Genomic DNA, 20,899 nt, shown 5'->3' with positions numbered 1-20,899 from the left:
CTAACACCAAATTCTTTACCACCGAAGAATAAGAAATCATTAGGCTAGTCAATTTTGGTCATTCGGCATTGGGTTTTCAAGGAGGTGTGCAAGGCCACCATGACCCAGTCACTTCTTAAATAGAGACTTTGAAAGATAAAGACATAATAAATGACAAGAAATGAAAGAAAAAGAGGTTACCTTTTGCTGATATAGCACCTCTAGTAGTACATCCAGCAATAGCAGTATTGGTGATGCTGTTGCAATCCATTTGAAATTCCTTTGCAAAGCAGGAGGCGTTGATTGCTTTAAAAGTAAATAATGCAGCTTATAATGGAGACTTGTAATTGCTGAAAAGTCTAATCCATGCTGGAGTTGATCCCAACAACAAAGACTATGATGGCAAAACACTATTGGTACGAAATGTTGCCTTTTTAATGTTACATAGTTCAAGAAAAAAACTAATGAACCAAATAATTGTTTACGTATCAATCATCAAGTACACAGTCTGTAACATCTTCAGCAGCAAAAGCATCCAGCGGCTATGGAACCTAACCAACATATCCTTTTAGTTTCAAGCTCACCAAGTGTTTTGTTTCAGAAGCCAATTCATATTGAAGATCATCGATTCATCTCTACAGAATCCAACTATCATATATGACATGGCATTCTCATATTCTATTCCTCTCTGTTGAAAGTAAAACAACTGATCTACACCAAATTTCGATGTTGTAGCTTCATGTTCAATCCGTGCAGAAGGATTCCTAGACAGTGAAGAGTAAACACAAGCAAGGCATTAAATTTCAAGAATTATTCAATAATGCAATTGTATGTCCACGACTGTTCACCGTCGACACAACAATCAAATTCCTAGATATCATGTTTCTATAGTACTCCTCCGTTATTAAATGATTGTCCATATTTTTACTTTTTTTACTTTTTAAAATTTGGGGAATTCCATTAACAAGAAGAGGTGACATTGCTACCATTTCCTTAAATGTTTGATTAAAAATTGAAATAAAAATATAAATCAAAACCCTAAATCAAAAGTTAAATCAAACCCTAATTAGTAAACATGCAATACTGTAAATCATGTTATCCAAGCCATAACATGCAAAATCGAGAGAGAGAAAGAACCTTGGATCGGAGAGAATGAAATAGAAGAACCTTGGATCACTTTTTTATGGATAATGCTAAATTATGGATGAAACCATGTTCCCAATAACAGGCAGCATCACTATCTGGTAGGATGGTGTGAGATTGACAATCTTACTTGTAAGGTTTGTGGGATTGGAAAGATTTTGGTGAGATGAATTAGGTTAACGGGAAACTTTGTGTAGATCAAATATCTAAAATTTGACGATTTAAGTTAGGTGTTTATGTCTTTTGCCACTTGTTAAAAAATTTGTGTTTGGAGTTGATAAGTTTCACTTAATACACTCAACTTAGATTGTCAATTTATAACTTATGAATAGTATATGGATTTAATATGGACTTCAAATTTAAGTTTAATTAAGTGATTCTAGTGTGATCCAAAGGTGTATTGTATGTTATAGATATTGCATATATATATGTGAATATGAATATAAATACAAATATATAGGAGTTTTGTGAGTTTTGTAGGATTATATGAGTTTTGCTTTGATCTCACTATTTATGATCTCTATTATCCCCTTCTCAATCCTAAATGAAATATGGATTAGACTAGAGTGAAAGACATAGCAGAGCATAAACCCAGTCTTGCTTTAAGTTTATGATTTTGCCAAACAAAATTACGAGACTTAGAGTATAAGCTCATAACAACCACAGGCATACTCTACCATTTAGCTGAAATTTTGTTTTGTTGGCTATCACCAAAGTCTTTACCACCCAAGAATAAGAAATCATTAGGCTAGTCAATTTTGGTCATTCGGCATTGGGTTTTTAAAGGAGGTTTACCAGGCCACCATATCCCCGGCACTACTTAAATATAAACTTTAAGATATAAAGACATAATAAATAACAGGAAATGAATGAAAAAGAAGCTACCTTTTGCTAATATAGCACCTCTAGTAGTACATCCAGCAATAGCAGTATTGGTGATGTTGTTGCAATCCATTTGAAAAGCCTTTTCAAAGCATGAGGCATAGATTGCTTTAAAAGTAAACAATGCAGCTTATCATGGAGACTTGCAACTGTTGAAAAGTCTAATCCATGTTGGAGCTGATCCCAACAACAAAGATTATGATGGCAGAATATTATTGGTGCAAAATGATGCCTTTTTACTGTTACATAGTTCAAGAAAAAAACTTAGAACCAAATTATTGTTTACATATACATCATAAAGTACACAGTCTGTAAGATCTTCAGCAGCAAAAGCATCCAGCGGCTATGGAACCTAACCAAAAGATCCTTTTAGTTTCAAGCTCAAAAACTCTTTTGTTTCAGAAGCAAATTCATATGGAAGATCATCGATTCATCTCTACAGAATCCAACTATCATAGAAGACATTGCATTCTCATAGTCGATTCCTCTCTATTGAAAGTGAAACAACTGATCTTCGCCAATTTTTGATGTTGTAGCTTCATCTTCAATCCGAGCAGAAGGATTCCTAGACTGTGAAGAGTAAACACAAGAAAGGCATTAAGTTTCAAGCATTATTCAATAATGCAATTGTATGTCCACGACAGTTCACCGTCGACACAACAATCAAATTCCTAGATATCATGTTAGTATAGTACTCCTCCGTTATTAAATGATTGTCCATATTTTTACTTTTTTTACTTTTTAAAATTTGGGGAATTCCATTGAGAAGAAGAGATGACATTGCTACCATTTTCTTAAATGTTTGATTGAAAATCGAAATAAAAATATAAATCAAAACCCTAAATCAAAAGTTAAATCAAACCCTAATTAGTAAACATGCAATAATGTAAATCATGTTATCCAAGCCATAACATGCAAAATCGAGAGAGAAAGAACCTTGGATCAGAGAGAATGAAATAGAAGAACCTTGTATCAATTTTTTATGGATAATGCTAAATTATGGATGATACCATGTTCCTATTAACAGGCAGCATTGCTATCTGGTAGGATTGTGTGAGATTGACAGTCTTACTTGTAAGGTTTGTAGGATTGGAAAGATTTTGGTGGGATGAATTATGTTAACGGGAAACTTTGTGCAGATCAGATATTTAAAATTTGACGACTTAATTTTGGATTTTATGTCTTTTGCCACTTGTTAAAAACTTTGTATTTGGAGTTGATAAGTTTCACTTAATACACTCAGCTTAGATTGTCAATTTGTGACTTATGAATAGTGTATGGATTTAATATGGACTTCAAATTTAAGTTTAATTAAGTGTTTCTAGTGTGATCCAAAGGTGTATTGTATGTTATAGATATTGCATATATATGTGAATATGAATATAAATGCAAATATATAGGAGTTTTGTGAGTTTTGTAGGATTATATGATTTTTGCTTCGATCTCACTATTTATGATCTCTATTGGTGATGAATGAAAAAAGAAGTTACCTTTTGCTGATATAGCACCTCTAGTATTACATACCGCAATAACAGTATTGGTGATGTTGTTGCAATCCATTTGAAATGCATTTTCAAAGCATGAGGCATAGATTTCTTTAAAAGTAAACAATGCAGCTTATCATGGAGACTTGCAACTGTTGAAAAGTCTAATCCATGCTGGAGCTGATCCCAACAACAAAGATTATGATGCTAGAATATTGTTGGTGCAAAATATGCCTTTTTACATTTACATAGTTCAAGAAAAAAACTAAAGAACCAAATTATTTTTTACATATACATCATAAAGTACACAGTCTGTAGCATCTTCAGCAGCAAAACAACTGATCTTCACCAATTTTCGATGTTGTAGCTTCATGTTCAATCAGAGCATAAGGATTCCTAGACTATGAAGAGTAAACACAAGCAAGGCATTAAATTTCAAGCATTATTCAATAATGCAATTGTATGTCCACGACAGTTCACCGTCGACACAATAATCAAAATCATAGATATCATGTTTCTATTGTACTCCTCCGTTATTAAATGATTGTCCATATTGTTACTTTTTTACTTTTTAAAAATTGAACTTTGGTCGTAGATACTTTTGTTTGTGTTGTATAATATTTGATGAAAATATATCACTGGAAATAGTTTAACTTTTTATTGATATATTTTTCATAAAATATTATACAACATAAACAAAAATATATACAGTCAATTCGCAAAGTCAGGTAAGAAATCAACTCTACAACGCCTTATTAAATGTAATATATAAAACAAGAATAACCTAGCAAAAACCTTAAGTGAAAACCCATGAACTGGAACATAGACAATAACATCAAGAGGATGTACACAAAATTCCAAAAAATAAATAGAACATTTTCAAAAAGTAACTACCTGAATGTATGGGTAGGTATTTGTAACTGCATTATCTCCTACGAGCATGGAATCGCACTGTGAAGAGCTTTTAGCTCCGTGTGCACCTGACATTACCTGCACAAGTCCTCTATAACAATTTATGTAATACGCAATAAAAATAACATTAGATATGATTCTATTCCTAGTATTCTTTCTCTTATGTATCATCTTTGCCCCTGTATCTGACTGCTGGTAGTTATTATTCAGTGCTACCGAATGAAACTCCCTTAATGATTCATCACCCTCTAGAACAACACTTGGAGACTTTCATGTAATTGTTGATCCTAATTCCACATGTGTCCAAGATATCTTTGATCTGGCCCTAGCACAGAGTCCCCTCTTGGTGACAAAGTTATATATCCCACCTCTCCCATGCTCGTCACCAGCATACCAATCATGCTTTGTCAGATATTTAATCTCTTATCCTTCATGACAATTTAATTCAACTACTGTTGCGTGTAACTTATTAGTATCGTAAACGGGTGCAGTACACCCTTCCAATTATTCCACAAAACTACCCTCTTTTGCGACAATCAATGTCCTCTCAAACTGACCAAACTCTTTTGCATTAATCCTAAAATATGTTGATATTTGCATTGGATACTTGACATTCTTGGGAGTATATACAAACGTTCCATCACCAAGCACAACAAAATTCAAGGCTGCATAAAAGTTATCATCAAAAGGGACAACCTTTCCTAAATACTTCTTAACCATATCGGGATACTCCCTAACAGCTTCGGATATAGCACCAAATATCAAGCCAGACTTTTCCTACAAAGTCTCCTTATGAGTCGTTGAAATCTAAACACTATCATAAACAACATCTACCGCTACATTAGCCGTCTTGTTTTCTAAGAGAGGAACACCAAGCCTATTAAAGTAGGCGAGTAGCTTAAGTGCAGGCTCATCAAGACTATTCAAAGTTGGTTTCTTGTTAGGCTCAGAGTAATAACAGAGATCCTGAAAATTAATTTTTGGGTATTTATTGTCAGACCAGTTAGGTAGGGTCTTCCATCTTCAAAAACTTGTGATATGCTTTAAGTCTTAAGTCAAGCATCCAATCAGGCTTATTTTTTCTTGTAGATATTAACCTAACAGTTTCCTCGGATAAGCCTTTGGGTAACGAAAATGAGTCAATTTGTTGATTAAATCCCCACTTATAATCCTTTTTTAGGAAGTTCTCAATTTGGTGATCATCATAACTGTTTGCCCTAAGCTTGAAAGCTGAAGGTCTTGATTTGGTACAATTTACGTGAACTGAAGAGCCTTTCACAACTTGTGATATGTTTTGTGGACGAAATTGGGGAATTCCATTGACTAGAGATGACATTGCTACCATTGTCTTAAATGTTTGAATGAAAATCGAAATAAAAATATAAATCAAAACCCTAAATCAAAAGTTAAATCAAACCCTAACTAGTAAACATGCAATACTGTAAATCATGTTATTCAAGCCATAACATGCAAAATCGAGAGAGAATGAACCTTGGTTCGGAGAAATGAAATAGAAGAACCTTTGATCAATTTTTTATGGATAATGCTAAATTATGGCTTAGGGGCACAAATTAATAACTAAATTAAGAAATATTATCTTAAAAATTGTGTATTAACTAGATTGACGACCCATGCTCCGCACATGTATATTAGAAATAGAATTATATTATTTTATAATAGTTGATATTTAATTTTTTTATTTGCATATATTTAGATTATGTTGATATTTAGATTATGTTTGTAATTATACTATTAATTTTTTAATGAGAAACAATAATGAAAAAAATGTTTTATATTATTGTTATTATGATTCTATTTATATATTAAAATAAACAAATTATTTTTAAACATTATGAATATAAAAATATGAGTATATGATTATTTGAACTATATTAAATTTAGCATTTAACTTATAATTTAAGTTAATTTTAGTAAAAATGAATATAATAAAAATAGATGTATTTATGTCAACAATAGTCTCATAGACCTCAAAAACAACAATGATGCAAGAATTAATAATAATAATAATAATAATAATAATAATAATATATTCAGTTAACACTATTAATAATTATTATTATTATTATAATAGGAAATGTATAACAACTCTATTAATAATTGTTAATAACTCAATTATTAATAGCAAATAAGTAACAACTCTAATATTATTTATTAATAGCAAATGTATAACGACTCTATGAATAATTATTAATAGGTTTTAGAATCTGAGAATTTTAACAATAAATAATGAACTACAAAATTTTAAAGAAATTAAGTATAATAATACCTTTATAATAATTAATAATGTAATTTCTTATAGTGTTAATATTTAAAAGAATTGAATAAAATATGAATATGAGCTATAAGTGTTGTTAATAAAAATAATATATTTATCATTTATATTAGTTAGATTGTATTTCATCATTGTTTAAATATAAGGATATTTAAAATGAGATAATAGTTTTTAGTGTTTAAACCGGTTATTTTCATAAAAATGATATTATAATTGTCTTTATTAAAATTAAACCTGTAATGCTAAAAATTTGAAATAAAATTTAAAATTAACATTTAATGAAATCTATATTTTATAATCACATTAACAAAATATAAGTTTGATTTCAAAAAAATATAAGTTTGATTTCAAACCTTCTTTAAAGTGGCATCAAGTAGTACCCATTATTCCAAATATATTTACAACAACCTTAATATCAATAACACTTTATAAAATATCATCAAATTATATAAACAGGATCTATGCAATCGATTTCATCTGAAAGAATAAAATATACTATATCAAGCAAGAAACATTATCATCATCACAAAATTTTGGAATCTATAATAGAGTAAAGTGTTAGAGAAGAAAAATGGTTAATAATCAAATAATGAATGATTTATATTTTATATCATACTTTATAATTAACACACAAACCATATAATATGCACATAACAATCAACGTTATATAATTGATAATTGTCTTTTTTTTCAATAATAATATTTTTTTTTTAAGATTTCAATTACTTTTGGCATTTTATACAAAGTAATATTGATACACCAATAAGAAAGTTTCTTAAGTAGTATAAGTTTGACTTATATTAGCGTTCCATTACTTGTTTGTTGTCATTTATTTATTATAAAGCATCAACAATCTATTTAGATTAGTACCAGATGAATACATTTGGAAACAATAGAGTTATGAAACATATTCCATCCAAACTCTACTTCTATTTTTTTTTAGTTTTTCCTAAATTATGAGCTTTCACTTTACAATGCCTACTAATAAAACTAAAACTCAAAATTTTACATAAGAGCTCTGCACTCATGAATAATATCCTCAATGCATCTATTTGGACCTTTATGCTTTGAATGTTATTTTCTATTGACAACTGAAGACATCATTTGATTTCCAGAGTTTCAGTCATGCTAGAGTCAATAGTAATTACATCTTACTTGCAAGCTTCCAATACAATTTCATTTTCAACACTCTTATAACATAACTCCAAATCGTAAAATTATACCTGTTACACCCTGCAACATTAGTTATGAAGTTAATATTAAATAAAATAATAAGAGAAATATAAAGATATTATTTCAAAAATAAATAACAAAAGGTAGAGGAAATAAGAGAAAAAAGTAAAAGTTCTTATACAAATATATCTATTTGTTATTCATTGGCTCCATGTAACCTCATTCATAAAACTGTTTTTTCTCTTTCATCTTCCACACCCATAAATAGATGAAAATGAAGAAATGATCTTAACGTATATGACAACTACATCCTTGAACAAATGTTGCTTGAATCTATGGTATAGATCCAAATGTCGTTTGTAATTGTAATATAAATTCAACATCCTTGTACGTGAAAAATGAAATGCAATTAGGAAATGTTGGAAAAAATGGATGATGAATTTTAGTGTTTGTCTTTGGTTTAGTTTGTATGTTATTCTATAAAGGGACTGAGATGGTCTTTATATATTAGTTATTGAAATTATGGAATTAAATCTATATTGAATGAGTTTTTTTAAAGTGAGGTGAGTAAATTGAAACTGCTACACTAAATTAATTTTAATGGATGAATATTAATGGTGGATTAGGGAATACGATGAGTTTACGTTATACTACTATAGAATAGGTGGAGAATTAAAATTGCAATAAACTCTTTTTATTTTATTTGATTTGATATACCATCTTCAAATAATAAAAAAATTAAAAGATAACTAACATTAATAAAAAATAAAAAATATTTATTTTGATAAAAGAATATCAATTTTTGAAAAGAGACAACTGTATTGACTCTAATCAATTTTTAAAACAAATTAGTTATATAAAATGAGCTATTGAAACTATGGAATTAAAACTATACTGAATGAGTTTTTTAAATGAGATAAGTAAAATGTAACTACTCTACTAAATTAATTTTAATGGATGAAATGTATATTAGATTGAGAGTTAAAGAGAGAGATAAAAAATAGAGAGATTTACTATTGTATTACAATATTAAATTATTAATTAAATATATATTTTATTACAATTTTTTAACTTATATTTTAGAAACGATAAATATATATTAAAATTGTAGTTAGATTTTTTTATTTCTTTTTTATTATAAATTATTTATATAAATATTTGTTTATATCCCTCTTTTTTATTTTCCACTATTGCAAAATAGATAAATAATTATAATTTTTATAAATTATATTATTTATAATTGTGGTAGCTGAATATTATATTATAGTATTACGGTTATTGTTATTATTTTATTTTTTATTATTAGATGAATATTATATTATAATTTAGTATTTATATTATTATTTTTAATAGTGATGGCTGAATATTACATTATTATTAATATTATTTTAATTATTTTAATTATAATTTTATTATTATTATTATTGTTATTGTTATTATTATTATTATTTATATGTATTTATAATATTATAAATGATAAATTATAATATAATTATGATTTATATATAATAACAATAATAATATAAATAATAAAGAAATGGATCAAAAGGAAATGGAAAAAGAAGTGTTAGATTTCTACAGAAATCTGATGGGGAAGGATTCTACTGAGCTTGATGGTATTGACGTAAGTGCGATGCGAGACGGCAGTCAACTGAATACTACCCAGAGGGAGATGTTAGCTGGCCCGGTCACAGAAAATGAAATAACTACAGCTCTCAAAGGCATTGGTAATGATAAGGCACCTGGTTTGGATGGTTTTGGGGCATATTTTTTCAAGAAAGCTTGGCCAATAATTAGAAAGGATGTGGTAGCAGCAATTTACGATTTTTTCAGCAACAACCGTATGTACAAGGCAGTGAACTGCTCAAGTGTCACCCTTATTCCAAAGCATAGCGGAGCTAAAGAGATAAAAGATTATCGACCCATTGCCTGTTGTAGTACCATTTACAAGATCATTTCCAAGATTTTAGCCAATCGGTTGAGTAAGGTGCTAGGGACGATAATTGGTGATAATCAAGCCGTGTTTGTGAAAGGACAGAAAATTCATAATCATATTCTTCTCACTTACGAATTGATCAAAGGCTACGAGAGGAAAAGTATATCCCCGAGATGCTTAATGCAAATGGATATTCAAAAAGCTTACGATACGGTTAATTGGATTGCACTTGAAAGAATATTGAATGAGGTGGGATGTCCTCAAAAATTTACCAGCTGGATCATGACTGCGGTCTCTACTGTTTCTTACAGATTTAACGTAAATGGTTACCATACTGATATCATGGAAGCGAAGCGGGGTATTCGACAAGGTGACCCTATCTCACCAATGTTGTTTGTCATTGTAATGGAGTGCCTTAACAGATACTTGTACAAGATGCAAAAAGATTGTGGTTTCAGGTATCACCCCAAATGTGGTAAACTGAAGATCACAAACCTATGTTTCGCGGACGACCTTTTAATGTTTTCTAGAGGCGACAAGGTCTCAGTTGAAATGATGATGGCAGCATATGAGAAATTTTCAAAAGCAACGGGTTTGGTAGTGAATCCACAGAAATGTCGATTATATTGCGCTGGTGTCGATGTGATGACTAAGAGGGATATTCTCAGAGCCTCGGGCTTCCTTGAAGGAAAGCTGCCGTTTAAATATTTAGGTGTTCCTGTTACAGGTAAGAAATTATCTGTCCACCATTACTCTCCTCTGATAGACAAGATCGTTAATAAGATAAAGCATTGGACAGCTCGACTTTTGACGTACGCGGGAAGGCTGCAGCTCATTAATAGCGTTATGTTTGCAATAACTAATTATTGGCTCAATTGTTTCCCTTTTCCCAAGGCTGTGTTACAAAAAATTGAAACAATATGCCGTATTTTTCTATGGACAGGTGGGTTCGAAGGCAGTCAAAAGGCACCTGTAGCGTGGAAGCAGGTTTGTAAATCCATGAGTCAGGGTGGATTAAATGTTATTGATATTGAGCTATGGAATAAAGCCAATTTGATGAAATTGTTATGGAACTTGAGTGGTAAAGAAGATTCTCTGTGGGTAAAATGGATACAAGCTTACTATGTCAAGAATAACAATCTTATGGATATGGAGAGTAAGATTAATTACTCCTGGATCATGAAAGCAGTACTCCAACAGAGGGAAGATCTTAAAAGGTTAGACAACTTGGAAGAATTCATGGTAGGAGGAAATATCAATGTGAGCAGATTATATAGTAGATTACAAGATTGTGATCAGAAGGTAGAGTGGAAAAACTTGATTTACTGTAACCACGCGAGACCCCGTGCCAACTTTATCCTATGGCTCGCTTGTCACGAAAGGCTAGCGACGAAGGATAGATTATTTAAATACGGAATGATTGATAACAAAAATTGTTGTTTTTTGTTCAAGGGAAGAGTCAATGAATCACCTGTTTTTTGAATGTGACACTATGAAGAGGATATGGATGGAGGTTCTGAATTGGGCACAAGTCCATCATGCTCCCGGGGATTGGCGTAATGAATTTAAATGGATTTTACAACAAACAAAGGGTAAAGGTGCTAGAGCCGCTATTCTCAAAATGGCGGTTTCAGAAACAATTTATGAGCTTTGGAAGATTCGGAACAACAAGAGTTTTGGAGAACCTATTGATACCACTACAATAGGAAGGAAAATTATAGATACACTGGTGTATAGAGGGTGGAATAAAAAGAATCTTAGAAAGTATATAGCCATCTTAATGATAAAAGGGGGATAATTTTACTTTCTTTTTACCTTTTTTTCTTGTCTGTTATGCGTGATTAGTGGCTGGATCCGATTGGGATCGCTTGTACTTAAAGTGCTTTTTTTGATTTAATAAAGTATTCCTTATTTCAAAAAAATATATATATAAATAATAAACTAATTTTTATTATTAGATGAATATCATATTATAATTTATTATTTATATTATTATTGTTAATAGTGATGGTTGAATATTATATTATTATTATTAATATTATTTTAATTTTAATTATAATTATAATTATTATGTTTATTATTATTATCATCATTATATTATTATTATTATTTTGTTTAATATTATTGTTATTATCATTATTATTTATTTTTAATGTAGGGACACATTATTATTATTATTATTATTATTATTATTATTATTATTATTATTATTTATTTTTAATATAGGATCAATTTAGTAAATAACATATTAGGGTTTTTTGTTAAGAATAGCTATCGTGATGACACGTAGTTAGGGTTGCTTCCATTTATATATATTAAGATTAAGATTAAGATTAAGATATGAATAAAAATATAAAATTAATTTTTTAATTGTTTTTTTTAAGACATATTTTTAATAAGTTTCAAAATGAGATAAAATAAAAAAAATAATAATAAGTCGTTGCAATCGAAACATTATCACAAGTCCCATTTCAGCTTTTTCTTTCTTACTTCCTCTAACAAACAAACAAACAAAAACTAGTCCTCCTTCAGTTTCAACCATAAATTCATCAACCAAGATCTTGCACCGCCATTCACATCTATTCCTAACCATGTTTAACACCAACTACTCCAGCGTCGGCATAAGTGAGATAAAGGAGGAAGAAGACACCATCAACCACCACCAGTACCTAGACACAATCCACAATGAAATTGAAGAACAAAAACAAGACTCTATTTATGTTGCAGTTGGTAAGAGCGATACAAGCATGGAAGCTCTCTCATGGACACTCAATAACCTAACCACTCATTCCACCATGCTCTATCTCATTCATGTATTCCCCCAAATCAAACACATTCCACATCCATGTAATCATTCATTCATTTTCATCTATGTTCTTTCTTGTTCTTTACCATATCTATATCAAATGGATTTAATTGTTCTTATATGCAGTGGGGGTAGGAATGATTGCTAAGAATCAAATTAGTGTTGAACAGGTAGAGATTTATATGGAACAAGGAAGAAACAAGAGGAGACAATTCCTACACAAGTTTATCCAATCTTGCTTTCTTTCCAAAGTTAAGGTTGATACTATCTTACTAGGGAGTGATTTCGTTGCAAAAGCCATTCTTGACCTAATTCCAATTCTTCAAATATCAAATTTAGTCATTGCAATCCATTTGAAATTCCTTTGCAAAGCAGGAAGCATAGACTCCGTTGGTGCTAAATGCTGCCTTTTTACGGTTACATAGTTCAAGAAAAAAACTAAAGCAAATTCATATGGCAGATCATCAATTACATCTCTACAGGATCCAACTATCATAGTCGACATGGCATTCTCATAGTCGATTCCTCTCTGTTGAAAGTAAAACAACTGATCTTCAATCCACGACAATTCACCGTCGACACAACAATCAAAATCCTAGATATCATGTTTTTATATAGTACTCCCTCCGTTAATAAATGATTGTCCATTTTTTACTTATTTTTTAATTAGCTTATATTAAAAAACAAAAAAATTGAATCGGAGAAAAAATATATGATAAATTTCAAAATTGAATTATATCATGGTGAATAAGATATGATCCAATTATTTATAATATTTCTTCTCTTGCCATTAACTTTAAGCTGAACCTTAATTCCTTCAAATTTATAGTAAGATCCATCCATATACGAAAAAATGAAAAGAAAAAAAAGAAAAAATGAAAAGAAAAAAAAGAAAAAATAAATAAATATCCGAAAGATGAAATCATTCTTCACACTCTTCCTTACTCTCTTGGTACTACTTCCGATTCACACACATATATAAAAGATTAATCCAATAAAAAATTGAATTATATTCAAGAATTTTGGGCAGAAGCATCACGTTTAAGATACACCGGCACATGAATATCCCTTAAAACTCTCTTGTCTAAGAATCTCTAGGAAAATTATTTCGGAAAAACCGATCTAAAATATTTGCACAACATCCCAAATGCCAAGCACCAAAAGACAACCAGAGATTATTAACAACAACAACTACATTTCATTGATATCTCAGCTCTTGCTAAAGTTACAAATTTACCGGAACTTGGAGATTACAACAACAAAGCAAAATACTCCACACACACACACACTGAAATACTGAATCTTTGAGGTAATAGCTTTCTATGTCAGAATGACACAGTACAGAAAAAATTAAAGCAAAACAAAAGAATAGAACTAGAGCCGAAGTTTAGCTATTTGTTTGTCTCCATTTTTTTATTCAACCCATTTGTACAATCTCATAAAAGACAATGTCACACATGGACTAGGTGTTCAAGTTTTTCTTATTTGGTTCTTACCACATGCTCTTGTTATTGAAAAGAGATGCCAATCATCATTTTTTATTCACCCTTGGCCACCACCAATAGTCCTTTTGAAAGTTAACTATAACTATATACCCCTCTACAAGTTTATTATTGCGTTGTATGTGGCCAGCTCATGAGACGATTTTGGAGATATCCTTGCTAGATCTGTTGTATTTCATGTGACTCTTAGCTAGCTGCCCAGCTGCAATTGCAGACATGAGTGATAGTTCCCCGGCGAGGACTGAACCGGCTACAATGGTTGCCAGTAGCCTAGAGTTTGCGCCGGGAGAATCTTTGCTGGCACCCTCCACACCAAGTAAATTAAGACAAGCTGACTGAGATGCAAGTTGTGTTCCTCCTCCCACAGTACCGACCTGAATCATAAGAACGAAGGATCTCGTCATCATTATGCAAAATCTAGTTAATGATACAGTGAATGTTTGATTATTTGATTGTAGTAGTATACTTAAAATCAAGTTCACTCCTACATGAATGTTTTGGTAAAAATGGAAAAGATGCAACTTGCATTAAGTGTGAATTTCTGATTGTGTTTATAATTAATTCTGAAGGGAAAACTAATTCCTGTACCTCAATGGAAGGCATGGTGACAGAAATGTGAAGGTCCTTGCCATCATGGTAATCCACATTTTGAGCAGGATCTTGACCAGTGGCTAAGTAGATAGCAGACACAATGTTGCTAGCATGAGCATTGAACCCTCCAAGAGCACCAGCAATGGCTGAGCCAGTTAGGTTCTTAAGCATGTTTAGCTCAACCAATGCCTCCACATTAGTCTTCAACACTTTCTTCACCACCTCTTCCTTAATTACAGCCTCGCACACCACAGACTTACCACGCCCTTCTATCCAGTTCACAGCCGCCGCTTTCTTGTCGGAACAGTAATTTCCTGCTACAACCAAACCAACATTGCGCATGAAAACATTAGTAACTACTTTCAATTCAGCCATAATAAAAATACAGTATTAATATTATGAGTGCAGAAGAAAAAAACCATAGAAACAAAACAAGTTAATGTTTTTACCAGAGATTCCGATGACATCCATGTCAGGGAAATCCTTTAGAAGAAAATCAAGGACATTTTGAACACCTTTTGATACCATGTTCATCCCCATGGCATCACCTGTACTGCAACAGAATCTAATGTACAAATTCTTGCCAGCAATAGCAGGCTGAATGCTCTGCAATCTAGCAAATCTACTTGACCTGCACAAATCCATTAAATTATTAATGAACCAACAATAACACATCCCAATTTTAACTTATCACCCCAGTAATCCCAAAAACTGAAAGTATTGATAGCTTAATAAATTAGATCCTCTCAGTCCCCTACATAAATTGGATTCTATCTGACCTCTCCATCAACTCCAACCCCTAAAAGTTTTGATCTCTCAACATTTAGATCAATTTATGAACTAAGATTTTCTATAATTTTGCATGCGAAACATAGGTGTGTCAATCAACACCTAATTGTGGATCTTCTCCATCTCATCAATTTATTCCCTCTCCATTCTCTTTATTTCTCTCCTATTTGCTGTCCTGGACGGTCTTCAGATTTCGGAGACCCTAACCACGATTGAAGTGTGACAAATCAAATAGAAGTCCTGTTTTGTCATGGTTTAACTCTGAAAAATATTTTAGAAGGCCTTTTTTTGACACGATTTAAACGTGTCAAACTTTGTACACTGTGCGGTAGCCCGCCTTGCACGCCCTCAAAGGCGGTCTTGCTTTTCACAGACTTTGATCCACTGCAATGCTGAAGGGATGTGGGATCAAAGACAAATAAATTTGAAATTTAAATCTATGCCATTGCAGGGGGGGCCGTTCGACTTTTTCAGCTAGATTCAAATCCTTTCAATCAACACATCCCTCAACCTAATTTTCTATTTGAGAGGATTCAAAAACCCCTAAATCATTTGATCTCAATTGCATCAAAATTAATACACATTTGTTAACCTAATAACAAAAATCCATAACCAAAAGGAATAATGAAGAGAAATTCATACTTGTTGAAAGTGAGAGAAAGAGCATCAAAATTGAGTGGATCTTCCAAGTAAATCTTCAACTGAGCAGCTCTTTTAGCAGATGAAAACCTAACAACAGGTGCTCTAGTCATTCCATCTCGAAGCAAAACCGACGAAGCTCCGCCACAAGCATGAGTAGCTTTATACCTTCTATTAGTACTCGCAACAAGACAACGCTCCGTTGTAGCCATTGGTACTGTATATTCAACTCCATCCAACAACAATGGACCTGCTATACCAACCGGAATTTGCATAAACCCTATCGGCATCTCACAGCACTGACCTAACTAATACTAGTACTGCTTTTTTTGTTGTTCTAAACATTTGAAAGAGCCGGTCCCAATTATTAATAGTTTGTAATACATAGAATTTTCCAATACTAATGTAGAAATGTATCCGCCAATGACATTGTATACAAACAAATTACACTGTAATATGTGTTGCTCCCTATCATGTTCCTTTTATCATATGGGGAAAACATTTTCATCAAGAAATCAAACTATGATTGAAGAAAACAACATTTTCATCAAGAAATCAAACTATGATTGAAGAAAACGAACATTTTCATTAAGAAATCGAACTATGATTGAAGAAAACAAAATTGGCCCCAGTCAATTTACTTATTGATGCCTCTCCAAAAACTGTCTATTACGACAGAAAATGCGGCAAAGCGAGCACAACCAACGCATGCAGCTATTGGACCACCTGCAACACACAAAAACATTGCAAACAATAATAAATGTCATTGCGAAACAGACAAAGAGCAGATTTATAAAACGAATAGCAACAAGGGTTTCAAGTTTTGGTTTGCAAGTTCATTCTTGTTTCTTTTATCTCTTTTTACATCAATTTGTTTTTCATCTTAACGGTCTAAAACTAGAATTAAAGTGGCTATATCAAGCACTACATTCTATTTCTGGTTACTGTTAGAATTGCATATTCTGGTTTATATTTAAATAGAAAACAAATTTGAAAAGGGATAACAAAATAATTCCACCTATCAATAACCTATTTTGGGTGAAATATATTAAGATAAATGTTTGATAGCCACCACAAAGACAGCAAACCTCTAGAAGTGCACTTGACGGACGGACTCAATTCAGTGATCCCAACAAAAAAGATTATGATGGCAGAACACCGTTGGTGCGAAATGCTACCATTTTACTGTTGCATAGTTCAAGAAAAAAAAAACTAAAGAACTAAATTATTCTTTACATATTCATCATCAAGTAAACAGTCTATAACATCTTCAGCAGCAAAAGCATCCAGCGGCTATGGAACCTAACCCACAGATCCTTTTAGTTTCAGGCTCAACAACTGTTTTGTTTCAGAAGCAAATTCATATGGAAGATCATCGATTACATCTCTACAGAATCCAACTATCATAGCCGACATGGCATTCTCATAGTCGATTCCTCTCTGTTGAAAGTAAAACAATTGATCTTCACCAATTTTCGATGTTGTAGCTTCATGTTCAATCCGAGCAGAAGGATTCTTAGACTGTGAAGAATAAACACAAGCAAGGCATTAAATTTCAAACATTATTCAATAATGCAATTGTATGTCCACGACAGTTCACCGTCGACACAACAATCAAAATCCTAGATATCATATTTCTACAACACTCCCTCCGTTCTTAAATGATTGTCCACTTTTGACTTTTTTTACTTTTTAAAAATTGAACTTTGGTCGTAGATATTTTTGTTTGTGTTGAATAAAATTTGATGAAAAATATATCATTGAAAAAATATTATAGGGTCAATTTGCAAAGCCAAATAAGAAATCAACTTGACAACGCCTCATTAAATGTAATATATAAAACAAGAATAACCTAGCAAAAACCTTAAGTGGAAACCATGAACCGAGGCATAGACATTAACATCAAGAGGATGTAAACAAAATTACAAAAAATCAATAGAACATTTTCAAAAAGTAACTACCTGAATGTATGGGTAGGTATTTGCAGCTGCAGTATCTCCAACAAGCATGGAGTCGCACTGTGAGGAGCTTTTAGCTCCGTTTGCACCTGACATTACCTGCACAAGTCCTCTATAACAATTTCTGGAATGCACAGCAGAAATACCTTTAGATATGATTCTACTCCTAGTATTCTTCCCCTTATGTATCATCTTTGTCCCTGTGTCTGCCTGCTGATAGTTATTAGTCAGTGCTACCGAATGAAACTCCCCTACTGATTCATCACCCTCTAGAACAACACTTGGATACTTCCATGTAATTGCTGATCCTATTTCCACCTGTGTCCAAGATATCTTTGATCTGGCCCCAGCACAGAGTCCCCTCTTGGTGACAAAGTTATATATCCCACCTCTCCCATGCTCGTCACCAGCATACCAATCCTGCTTTGTAAGATATTTAATCTCTGCTCTTTCATGACAATATAATTCAACTACCGCTGCGTGTAACTGATTAGTATCGTAAACGGGTGCAGTACATCCTTCCAAGTACTCCACAAAACTACCCTCTTCTGCAACAATCAATGTCCTCTCAAACTGACCAAACTCTTTTGCATTAATCCTAAAATATGTTGATATTTGCATTGGACACTTGACATTCTTGGGAATATATACAAACGTACCATCCCCATGCACAGCAGAATTCAAGGCTGCATAAAAGTTATCATCAGAAGGTACAACCTTTCCTAAATACTTCTTAACCAAATCAGGATACTCCCTTACAGCTTCGGATATAGCGCAGAATATCACGCCAGACTTTTCCTCCAAAGTCTTCTTATGAGTGGTTGCAATCGAAACACTATCACAAACAACATCTACAGCTACATTATCCGTCTTGTTTTCTAAGAGAGGAACCCCGAGCCTATCAAAGTAGGCGAGTAGCTTAGGTGTAGGCTCATCATGACTATTCATAGTTGGTTTCTTGTTTGGCTCGGAGTAATAACAGAGATCCTGAAAATCTATTTTTGGGTATTTGTTGTCAGACCAGTTTGGGTCTTTCATGTTCAAAAACTTGTGATATGCTTTAAGTCTAAAGTCAAGCATCCAATCAGGCTCATTTTTTCTTGCAGATATTAACCTAACAGTTTCCTCGGTTAGGCCTTTGGGTAGCGAAAATGAGTCAATTTCTTGATTAAATCCCCACTTATAATCCCTTTTCAGGAAGTTGTCAACTTGGTGATCATCACAACTGTTTGCCCTAACCTTGAAAGCCGAAGCTCTTGATTTGGAAAAATTGGGGTTAAGTTTTACGTTAACCGAAATGGGTTGGGGAAGAAATTGGGGAATTCCATTGACAACTTGTGACATGGGTTGGGGAAGAAATTGGGGAATTCCATTGACAAGAAGAGATGACATTGCTACCATTGCTCAACAATATCTAAACCCTAATTAAAATCAAAACCCTAATTAAGAAACATATAACATGCAAAATCGAGAGAGAGAAAGAACCTTGGATAGGGAAGAATCAAATTGAAGATTGAAATTTGGAGACTTTTGAGGGACTTGGGAGAGAATGATCGTTTGTACGTACGACGTTAATGAAGAGAGGTTGGTATTATATAAAAACTTCGATTCCTGTTTCAAATGTTTTTTTATTGTTTTGTTTCTGTATTTTGTTTTACTTTTAAAAACGTTTGTTAATTTTATTTTATATATAATAACGAGCATTTTCCCATATTATTTATATTATAAATCGAATAATTTATAACTTCTATAACTATCTACTAGTACGTAGACCCGTGCGAGGCACGGGTTAAATATTTTCTAAGTAAAAAAAAATATTTAAAAAATATTTATAATTTAGAAATTTTACTTATAGTAAGATTACTATTGTATAGATAAAATGTTATTGTTATTAATAGTATACATACACAAATTAATTTAACTAATTTTTTTTGTAAATTATAAAAAGAATAAATAAAAACAATTTTTTCACTATTTATTGTCAGGTATTATTTACAATTCAAATTCTTACTTTTATTATCGGTATCATATTAAAAAACATATAATTATTTATTTATTTATTGTCAAAGATTACCATCCATGCAAATTCTAACTCAATAAACATATGTCAAATAATATATATTGAGTTATTTTTGGATTTGAGCTACTAATACAAAAATAGTTTAGATTGTCAACAAATTATTCCTTTAAATGAAAAGGATTTACACATATATTATAGATCAATTTCATAAATCTTACTTATTCGTTAAAATTTTAATATATAAAACTAATTTTTTTTCAAATTTAATATAATTGATATATCACTAACAATTATTTCGATTCGTCTTATTAATTTAAACATTCAACCTATCCTCAATTTTTTAAACGAAATCAATTGAAAAAATTTCATTCAATTAAAACAAATCTTTATTTTCTATCATTTCTTCTAAAATTTATCACTTCTAAAATTCAACATATTTTCAAATATTTGGTTATAAAATTATATATAATAATGACTTAAATAAAAAAATTTTAAAAAATATTTTACAAACAAAATCAATAATATTTTAGAGGCACGGAAAATAATGACTTAAATGTATACCCGTGCGAGGCACGGGTTAAAATTTCTTTAAGTAAAAAAAATATTTTAGAACTACTTATAATTTATAAATAAATTTATGGTAACATTATAATCTATTATAATATGTCTTTGTTATAAGTAGTATACATAAAAAAAATTCCTTAAATAAAAAAGTATTTATTGTTAATAGATATTAATATAGATATATTTGTATTATTTAAAGATTTAATATATTATTTGTATTCTTAAAAA

At 31.4% G+C, this 20,899-nt stretch overlaps 3 protein-coding genes and 1 pseudogene across 5 annotated transcripts; 1 reads left to right on the top strand and 3 right to left on the bottom strand.

Annotated features, from left to right (window-relative positions):
* Positions 1-2,356: 2,356 nt before the first annotated feature.
* LOC131624606 (UPF0051 protein ABCI8, chloroplastic-like) lies at positions 2,357-5,736 on the bottom strand (annotated as a pseudogene).
* A 6,657-nt stretch (positions 5,737-12,393) lies between these two features.
* Positions 12,394-13,033, top strand: LOC131624600 (uncharacterized). Its single transcript, XM_058895537.1, has 2 exons — positions 12,394-12,649; positions 12,735-13,033. The coding sequence occupies exons 1-2, from the start codon at positions 12,394-12,396 to the stop codon at positions 13,031-13,033; spliced, it is 555 nt and encodes a 184-aa protein (XP_058751520.1).
* A 453-nt stretch (positions 13,034-13,486) lies between these two features.
* Positions 13,487-16,842, bottom strand: LOC131624615 (3-hydroxy-3-methylglutaryl coenzyme A reductase 2-B-like). Of its 3 annotated transcripts, XM_058895556.1 has the most exons (5): positions 16,711-16,842; positions 16,133-16,379; positions 15,151-15,332; positions 14,699-15,018; positions 13,487-14,484 (listed from the first exon to the last, which is right to left on the bottom strand). In XM_058895556.1, the coding sequence occupies exons 2-5, from the start codon at positions 16,339-16,341 to the stop codon at positions 14,242-14,244; spliced, it is 954 nt and encodes a 317-aa protein (XP_058751539.1). In that variant the 5' UTR covers positions 16,342-16,379; positions 16,711-16,842; the 3' UTR covers positions 13,487-14,241. The 3 variants fall into 3 exon arrangements, with proteins under 3 accessions (XP_058751539.1, XP_058751537.1, XP_058751538.1); XM_058895554.1 differs by lacking the exon at positions 16,711-16,842 and having other exon boundaries at positions 13,494-14,484; positions 16,133-16,419; XM_058895555.1 differs by lacking the exon at positions 16,711-16,842 and having other exon boundaries at positions 13,512-14,484; positions 14,699-15,015; positions 16,133-16,419.
* Positions 16,726-19,705, bottom strand: LOC131624613 (UPF0051 protein ABCI8, chloroplastic-like). The gene is made up of 3 exons (XM_058895553.1): positions 18,091-19,705; positions 17,366-17,650; positions 16,726-16,855 (listed from the first exon to the last, which is right to left on the bottom strand). The coding sequence occupies exons 1-2, from the start codon at positions 19,486-19,488 to the stop codon at positions 17,432-17,434; spliced, it is 1,617 nt and encodes a 538-aa protein (XP_058751536.1). The 5' UTR covers positions 19,489-19,705; the 3' UTR covers positions 16,726-16,855; positions 17,366-17,431.
* Positions 19,706-20,899: the final 1,194 nt, after the last annotated feature.

This window comes from Vicia villosa, unplaced genomic scaffold (assembly GCF_029867415.1).
Source record: "Vicia villosa cultivar HV-30 ecotype Madison, WI unplaced genomic scaffold, Vvil1.0 ctg.000144F_1_1_1, whole genome shotgun sequence".
In the NCBI taxonomy this organism is placed as follows: Eukaryota; Viridiplantae; Streptophyta; class Magnoliopsida; order Fabales; family Fabaceae; genus Vicia; species Vicia villosa.
This window is presented reverse-complemented; position numbering and strand designations above follow the sequence as displayed.